This window comes from Pezoporus wallicus, unplaced genomic scaffold (genome assembly GCF_028554395.1).
Source record: "Pezoporus wallicus isolate ANWC-B61680 ecotype Strahan unplaced genomic scaffold, APGP_CSIRO_Pwel_v1 contig_14134, whole genome shotgun sequence".
In the NCBI taxonomy this organism is placed as follows: Eukaryota; Metazoa; Chordata; class Aves; order Psittaciformes; family Psittacidae; genus Pezoporus; species Pezoporus wallicus.
In genome coordinates this window covers 683-9,395 of record NW_026642439.1, presented here as the reverse complement: position 1 = coordinate 9,395, position 8,713 = coordinate 683, and the positions used below count along the sequence as shown (strand labels likewise).

Genomic DNA, 8,713 nt, shown 5'->3' with positions numbered 1-8,713 from the left:
CCCCCACCTCACTTATTTCACCTCCCAGTTTGTATCTGCATCTATACCATCTGCTCAGCTTTCCTTCCTGTGGCCACACCATCTCTGACCTCAGCAAGAGCAGCAAAGGGGAGCTCATCCCCATCTCGCCACATGCAGAGGTGAGCTTTGGCACGCCACCCTCTGTGCTGAAGAGGCAGAAGAAGAGGAAGATCACGCTCTCCCCAGTCACAGAGAACGTCACCAGCACCAGCCTTTCCTTCCTTGACTCCTGCAACAGTATGACGCCGAAGAGCACCCCTGTCAAGACACTGCCCTTCTCTCCATCTCAGGTATGGCGCAATGGCAGAGCCCAGTCGAGCTGCTCCTCTGCTTGGGCTTGGTTGTGAGCATGTTAATGCTCTATTTATTTGCCTTAATACTGTGTGTTCCCATCAGCTCTGTCAGTTTTGTGCTTCTCCTCCCTTGAACTGAGCCAGTGCCAGTGTGCAGCATATGTCTCTTTGCTAAAGCAAGATGTAGAGCCTGGGTACTGGCACTGCTTGTCTTAAGTGCTGCCCTTCCTGTGGAGCAACAGCTTATGCCTGCCTCTGGGAGTGCTTGCAGCATCAGGAAGGCTCAGCTACCCTGAGTGGTGGGCAGGCCATGTGCTCACTATGATAAAGAAGCACCACTGTGCAGATGTACATGCCTGCCCACTGCGGGATTGCTTCTGTCCCAGGGGCGCTTTTATCTCCAGGGCATTGCTGCCCTAGCTGTGGGTAGCAGAGTGGCAACAGTGACAAGTGGCTTTCCCTGTTTGTTTCCAGTTAAGTCAAACAGGCAGGCTCAGCAGCATGTGCCTCGTGCAGATCTTTGTGTTGCTGTAATCAGGAAAATGCTCCTGGTCTTGTCTTCATTGCAAAAGGGACTCTGATCTTTCAGCCTTTGTTATGACTCCTCCAGTGTCCACAAATGTGGTGAACAGTCACAAAATCGATCAGGTTGAAAAAGACCTTCAAGATCACCCAACATACATCATCTCTGAGCACTGTGGTGTTCAAACCCACAAGTGTCTCACATACTGATATAGTGGAGATCTGTCCATATACCAGAATAAAGGCTGTTGTGTTCTTCAGCACAGTTCCCACAGCTACTCTGTTATTCAGACCCTGCTTACCCGTGCCTTTATTTCTGCCATTTCTGCAGCACAGGGCAGCACATGGGAAAGTACCAAAGGCCAGTCTGACACCTGTGCTGAGGGTGAGGCCGCCTGCAGTCCGGTGTCCAGCTCTGCAGCCCCCCCAGCACAAGAGGCATGTGGAGCTGATTGGAGCAGCTCTGCTCTGAAGCCAGGCTGAGAGAGCTGGGCTGGGTCAGCCTGGAGAAGAGAAGGCTCCTCAAGGGGAGACCTTAGAGCAGCTCCAGTGCCTAAAGGGGCTGCAGGAAAGCTGGAGAGGGGCTTGGGACAAGGGCCTGCAGGGACAGGCCAAGGGGAATGGCTTGAACCTGCCCGAGGGGAGACTGAGATGAGCTCTTAGGCAGAAGCTCTTCCCTGTGAGGGTGCTGAGGCGCTGGCCCAGGGTGCCCAGAGAAGCTGTGGCTGCCCCATCCCTGGCAGTGTTCAAGGCCAGGTTGGACACAGGGGCTTGGAGCAAACTGCTCGAGTGGAAGGGGTCCCTGCCCGTGGAAGGGGTTGGAACTGGAGGAGCTTTAAGGTTCTGTCCAACCTAAATGAGTCTGAGATTCTATGACCTCAAATGCAAAGCCAGCAAGAACTGGGAAATCATAGCAGGACCTGAAATGTGCAGCTCTGTAGGGTGTGAAAAGCCTCAAATAAATCTGAGTAGGCAAAAGGCATATCCTGCCTCGCAGGCTCAGCTTCTGCCATCAATAAATGTAACGCATAGAGCTCTTCTCTCCCGATGGGTTCTTGGGTACAGGCCTCATCCCTTATGGGAGTAAAATTGTCACTTTTTAGCTGCCATGAAGTAAAATCCCAGCAGAGATGAGATAGTTTGTAGTTTTCTCACAGTTCAGGCTGAAGATGGCTCAGCGCAAAATCTGTTATCTTGAACGCTGTTGTGTTACGTCCACGCTTGTGTCTTCCTTCCCATTTGTCAGCCTGAGGCCAGAATAGACCTTTGGTGGGCTGGGTTTACTCCTCCTTCACCATTTTGCTTGGCCTTCTCTGGACCAGTGCAAGGAGAGACTTCTCTGCCACTTCTAGATGTTTGTAGTAGCGTCAGTTCATCCCCTGTGGGAAGTGAATAACCTTTAGAGGTGTGAGGCACCTTCCGGCAACATTCACGTGTGTATCCGTGCACAGGACTGTAAGAGTCATCGGGGTTTATACTGGGACTGATCGGTCTTGTGCCACTCAGTATGGGAGGATTGTCCCTGTTTCAGTTTTCCCCGTATTTAGGAAAAAGCAATGACTGGTGATACTATGCTGGAATGCTTGAGACTGAGTGTCTTCTCTTTCTTTCCTGTGCTTTGCAGTTCTTAAACTTTTGGACCAAACAGGATACACTTGAACTGGAGAACCCATCTCTGACTTCCACACCTGTGTGTAGTCAGAAGGTGATTGTCAGCACTCCTCTGCACAGGGACAAGACCCCTCTGCTCCAGAAGAACTCGGCGTAAGTCCTTTCCTCCTCCTCTCCTGAGCATTGTCCTTTTCCACAGAGGAGTCTGGTCCAGTTCAAGCAGGCTTGTACTGGCACAGCTGAGAGAGGGCCAGGGGACTTCCTTAAAGCAGCATGTCCCCCAAAGACTGCTCTTCTCTGAGCTGCAGGGGTCGAGTGTCCAGGCTGATTGGAGCAATAGCCCAGTAACCACCATTGTGCTTGGCTGCTGGGTGGGTTGTTGCCTTCTGTGTTGCCTTCGTTTGGGAAACACTGCTGTGCTGTGAGCCCTGCTTCCTTCCCCGTGTGTGCCAGCAGGGAAGGGATTTGACTTCCTTCACAAGAGCTGTTAAGATCCATCCCTTGAGCGCTGCACCCTCTGATTTGCCTGACCTGAGGGGCACTCTAGGGCGATGGTTACCCAGGGCACTGTCCCAGGCAGGTGAGAAGGGACGGTCTGCACAGGTGGTGCTTTGCTGGTGGACTGAAGCAGCACAGTGTTAACCAGGGGGTGCTGGTTGTGTTAGCAAAACCACTCTGCTGTTGGCATGGCCCAGAGCAGCTTCCCCATCCAGGTGACGTGAACTGGCTGGGCTGCTCTCGGTGCGTTCACACCCAGGAATTCCGCTCGTCCAGCTCTGACTGTCACAAGCCCAGGGTGGGCCTGAGCAGATCCACCAGCAGAAGCAGTGCAGAATAAGGCTGGGCTGCTGAGCTGTGTGTTGCCTGTGTCAGGGTGTATACTGCTTTCTGACAAGGGTGCTTCGTAGCTGGTAGGATGGAGCAGTAGAGCTGACATGTCTGGAGGATTATTTTCCCTACTGAAAGCTCCTGTTTCGCCCTGTTTGCACCCCAGGGACAGTCCAGCCAGGTCAGGATGGCTTCTGCTGCTCCTTCCACATGAGACTCTGCAGGTGGCTCATGTCGTGACAGGGCTTGGAAGGACGGATTTATTTTGTGTGGGTTACAGCATGTCTGATCCTTTGTTTTTCCTGCTTCCAGGTTTGTCACACCAGATCAGAAGTATGTGGTGGACAGCACACCTCATACCCCCACACCTTTCAAAAATGCCCTGGAGAAATATGGACCCATCAGGCCTCTGGTAATTATTGGGCGGGTCTGCCACTTGCTGATGGCAGAAGCAGAGTGAACGCAAAGGGGACATGGGGTAGGTTGCAGCAGAGCTGTGAGCTTGCTGTTAACTGTGCCGTAACAGGGCAGTTTCATAGCGCCAGGCTGAGGCGGGAGGGATGAGGGGAACCTTGTCATGGTGAACGTGTCATGGGAAGTAGCCGCAGGACTTTTAGCTCCTCTGTAAACCAGCTACAAATGCCAAAACCTGCCCTTGAATCAGGCTGCAGTGCTTGACTACTGATGAACTTAAGGGAAACCAAGGAAACAATCTACCTAGGCATCCCAGAGGAACTGGGTCTCCTAATGTGGGTGTTGCAGGGACGGCAGTTTCCAGCATCTCGGGCCTTTTGTGCATCCTGCTCTCTCGGTGGCGCTTTGGGGTTGAGCTAGTAAGAGTCTCTCATGCTTGGAGATCCTGTAAATCTGTCAGGCTAGCAGGACTCTCATCGTTCCAGCTGGGAAGTAAATCAGTTGTGTTTGTCCTCCCACTGCGTGCTCCCCTCACCCTTGAGGGAAATACCTGTGGGCCTGCCCAGCATACAGATTTTGATTGTCTTATGTTCTCTCTCTGCCTTTTCACACCAGCCCCAGACTCCTCACCTGGAAGAAGACTTGAAAGAGGTGCTCCGAAGTGAAGCTGGCATCGAACTTATCATAGAGGATGATGTGAAACCTGAGAAACAGAGGAGGAAACAAGGAGTGAGCTGGTTTTGCATCTAGCACCTGTGGCTGAGCTGTTCTGTGCTGTTTAGGGGTGTTTTGCTGGTTTTGTTCATCCTGCTGTTGATGCCCAAACGTTTTTGGCCTGTGGCTGCTGCCTTTTAATCAGCAAGAGGTGCCTGAGGCTAAGGCCTGCTTAAAATCCTGCCAGCTTTGTTCTGGTTTATGCTGAGCTTGGGGCATGCTAGGAGAGACCCATGTCCCTAACCCATAGGAGACACCATGGCACGCTTGGAGCATCTGTGGAAAGCTGGCTCCCAGGAGGCTGTGGGCATGTATGGAGTGTCTGTTGGCTCAGTTCTGGTGGCCTTTCTTTCCTACCGGAAGATGCTTCCTCTTATAAATCTGTGGCTCTTGGTGCCAGGGGGCACTCTGGAAGTTGCTGTGCCATGTGGTGGGAAGATGTCAGAGCAGTGCAGATCTGGGCTGACATGAGCTTGGTGTGCACCCTGGGCTGTGAAGATGGCAGTTCAGAGGTTGATTCATGCTGACACTTGCTTTCCTATGCCCCCCAGTTGCGCAGGAGTCCCATCAAGAAGGTCCGGAAGTCTCTGGCGCTAGATATTGTGGATGAAGACATGACACAAAATACGCCTGCCCTCCCCAAGACTGTCTGCTTCAAAAGAGCTCAGGTGAGGGGTGTTGTGCTCAGAGCAGGGGCAGAGTTAGCTTCTGCTCCAAAGAATCGTAGAATCCCAGACTGGTTTGGGCTGGAAGTGACCCGAAAGCTAAAGGGACCCTCTAGTTCCAGCTCCTGCCACGGGCAGGGACACCTTCCACTGGAGCAGCTTGCTCCAAGCCCCTGTGTCCAGCCTGGCCTTGAACACTGCCAGGGATGGGGCAGCCGCAGCTTCTCTGGGCCCCCTGTGCCAGCGCCTCAGCACCCTCACAGGGAAGCCCTATGCAAGGGAGTGGTGGGAGCTTTTTGCCACCTGGAGCTGCCTTTGAGCAGCAGCACATGTGAATGTGGATGAAGGGCTGGAGTTGTTAGCTGATCTTCTGGCCAGGCCACATATCAGCACTGTTCAGGCAAATTAACTTCTTTCCTTTTTGCAGCCTGTGAATTTCCTGACGAGGTCCCTAAACCTTTCCTCCTCGAGCAGGAAGAACGACAGTGGTTTGCTCAACAGAGCCTTTGTGCAAGTGCAGCCAGAGAAAATGTCCTGCAGGAAAATGCCCAGCCATTTCAGACCACCAGCACCGGTAAGCCCTGCAGCTATTCCTGCCTCAGTCAGAGGTGAGCTGCTAGGGCAGCCCTTGTCCCCCCTCCTCAGGAGGAGGAGCAAGGGGTTGAAGCTCCAAAATGTGTTTCTCACCCCTGTGATTTTTAGGGTGTTTCTAAGTTGCTGTGAGGGCTGCGTACTACAGGCAGCCCAAGTTGGCTTTATCCTGCCGTTGACTTGAACCCGTGACGAGTACAGTGTGCCACCTTGTGGCTTATGCTGGCATTGGGGGTGTTACTGCTACCCTGTTCCACGCAGGTGTGTCTGGGTTGAGCTAGAGTCGCAGCAGCCTACAATGCCCCCTGGGGCATAAACGGTTTCTCGTGCTCTCCTTAAAATCTTCACCACTTGGAGTATTTGCAGGCAGAGTGCACAAGTGCGTGGGGGGAATCCTTGCTTTGTTAGCCAGTGTAGCATAGAGAAGGGGATTTGGACCATGATTGTGCAGGTGTTTGCTTGGGCCAAGTCATCAGGGCTCTCTTGTAGCTTGAATGAGGGTGGAAATGTGTGCTCTGCTTGGGGGGGGGGGGGGGGGGGGGTGTGAAACTGCAAAACTGCAACTAGGGGCTAGAGTGGGCGGTTTTCACATCCCAGGAAGAGCTCTAATGCAGTGTTGTCTTCACTGAAAAGCATTGGCTCAGTCTTAATGAAACACTGCAGTGAGGGGGTTGCATCTGCCCCTGGATTAGAGCTGTTGTGAAAGCTCTTTCTTCTGACAGATAAGTACCCCTCAGGCAGAGTAATTCCTTCCCCTTCTCGAGCCCTCCTTAAACCCTTCCATTTCTTCTGTCCTATGGGTCATTTTGCTCTCAGAGCTAATGTATCTGCATAAATAAAGCTTTGGGACTGACTTAAAGGTGACTAGGTAAGGCAGCTTGTGTGGTGACAGTACAGGTATGCAGTGAAACCCCACTGCCCAAGAACAGCAGAGCTGTCTATGGTACTGCGGGGCTCTTGGGTTTTATTGTACCGGACTGGTGTTGCTAGCAGCGGCAGTTATTTATTAAGGAAGCTTATCTAGCCCTGGCTGAACCCAAAGCCATGCTGTTGGCTGCACAGGCTGTTCTTACTGCAAGCGCTGAAGCTCGAGCTCTGGTACCTTGCAGTGCATGTCAGTGGGTATTTCCAGGTGAGGACCTCGTGTCTCTTGGCTGCATTTATCAGGTAATTTGCAGGTTTTCCCTGGAGTGCAAAGCCGTGTCATGGGTGCCCTTTCTGCATGCAGTGACTGAAGCACACCTGGGTTTTCAGCTGTTCTTTTGTCCTGAAAGTGAAGGCACCAAATTGCAGTTAAGGATGGTCTTTGACTAATCTAGACCTGGGCTGACCATCTCCTGCAGGAATTTAACTGGTTAGGAATAAACCCAAAGTTGTTCTTGGATTCCTTATATCCCTCTGGAATCTCTTCCATACAAGGAGCATTAGCTAGTTTGTGCTTTGTGAGTTTTGTCTCAAGCCAGGTAGGGGCAAGGCCCGAAAGGGCACGAGACTTGTTCTGAAATGGAGCATTTGCCTGGGAAGCTCCTGAATGTAACCTTCCTTTGCTTGAAATCACCACCTCAGCTGAGATCAGTAACCGGCAGCGTGCAAGTTCCTCCCGGTTGAAAGATGGGTGCTCCTAAGGCAAATATTTTATTTCTCTTGGATAGCAGATAACAGTTTATTTATCTTTGCAGTCTTTCAGGAAGGAAGTTGACATAATGTTTGTCCTCTCCCCTCGCTGTGTTGTACACTTGCTTTCTTTTCCCTCTGTAGATGACCAGGGCTTGGACAGTGGTAGCCTGTGGTGGAACCAGAGACCAGCTCTTCATGCAGGAGAAAGCTCGACAGTTTTTGGGCATGTTGAAACAGACTCACACGTCAAGGACCTTAATCTTATAATGAAGGATTGTTCTACTTTTCTTATTTTATTTTTTTTTCCATCAGTGGAGGGCGAACCACGGGGAAAAGCTCTCCTCTGCCAGGCCTTAGTGTGGGTGGATTTTTTCCTTTCTGTGCCCAGGTAGCTCTACATTGTAATAAATGGGGCTAACTGCTGGCTGATGTGTGGAATGCAAGTTTGGGGACCAAGGAGGCAGGGTTGGAGAGCAAACAGCAAGAGCTCTGTCTGCAAGACCTTGGCAGAAGCAGCAGCAGACAGCGGCGTTGCACCTCAGAGCAGTGTGTGCAGCAGGCAGGGGAGGCTGGCCTGGCCTGGCCTCTCAGCCTGCCTGGATCTCGTGCCGGTGCCTCAGGAATGGCTTTTGTGAAGGTTCCTGCATGTGTGGTGTCTCCTGACTTTCCCTAGGAGATGGAGCCGTCCCCCTTCCCTCCGGGAGGAGGGGGAGGGTGTTGTGTGCTTGTGGAAGATGTGCTTTGGGGTGACCTGCATTGGGAGGTGGCCCCTTGCTCTCTGTGGGGCTGTTCTGTCCTAGCATGCTGCAGAATGGGAGTATCGGTTGCCTCTCCTCAGAGCTGTGCTCCCTCTTCAAATAAATGATGGTGCTGACATCACCCTGTCACTCCGGCTCTGACTCTGCCAGGGCCCTGCAGTGCTCGGAGGAGGAGGCAGTGCTGTGCTGGCTGCTGAGATGCAGCAGAGCACTGTTCTACAGGTGCGATCACTTGCCTGGCATGCTGCTGTATTTGTGTTAGCCTCTTGGTATGGGGAAAAAGGGATGGTTCCCCCAGCCTTAGTGGATTAATCATCTGTTTAGAAATTCTTTGGTTACTTTATGGGGAGGTGCCACTGTGTTTGAGCTTAGTGTGGCTGGGATTTCTGCAAAGCTACAGGAGTGGATGGGGGCTGCAGAGACCGAGAGGCTGGAAGGAGCCCTAAACATGTGGGATGTAGCAGAACGTCTTCTGTTCCCCTTCCTTTGGAAGCCAAAACTGCGTTCTTGTACTGTTCCAGAGTTGCAGCTGTAATGTGGTGTCCTCTTTTGACATAGCCAAGGATAAAACGGGGTGATTGTAGCAATATGTTTGCAACGTCTGCAATTGGAAAGGTGCTGGGGAAACTGAAGAGCAACTCGCTGATTAGATGCTTCAGGTTGTTGGACCTGACGGCGT

The 8,713-nt window shown here is 52.1% G+C and overlaps 1 protein-coding gene across 1 annotated transcript; it reads left to right on the top strand.

Annotated features, from left to right (window-relative positions):
- Positions 1-58: 58 nt before the first annotated feature.
- On the top strand, positions 59-8,155 carry LOC130610553 (myb-related protein B-like; the record flags this gene model as incomplete). The annotated part of the gene is made up of 7 exons (XM_057430552.1): positions 59-311; positions 2,461-2,600; positions 3,588-3,687; positions 4,305-4,418; positions 4,955-5,071; positions 5,496-5,642; positions 7,418-8,155. Coding segments are annotated over 7 exons (997 nt in total), but the record flags the coding sequence as incomplete, so codon positions are not given.
- Positions 8,156-8,713: the final 558 nt, after the last annotated feature.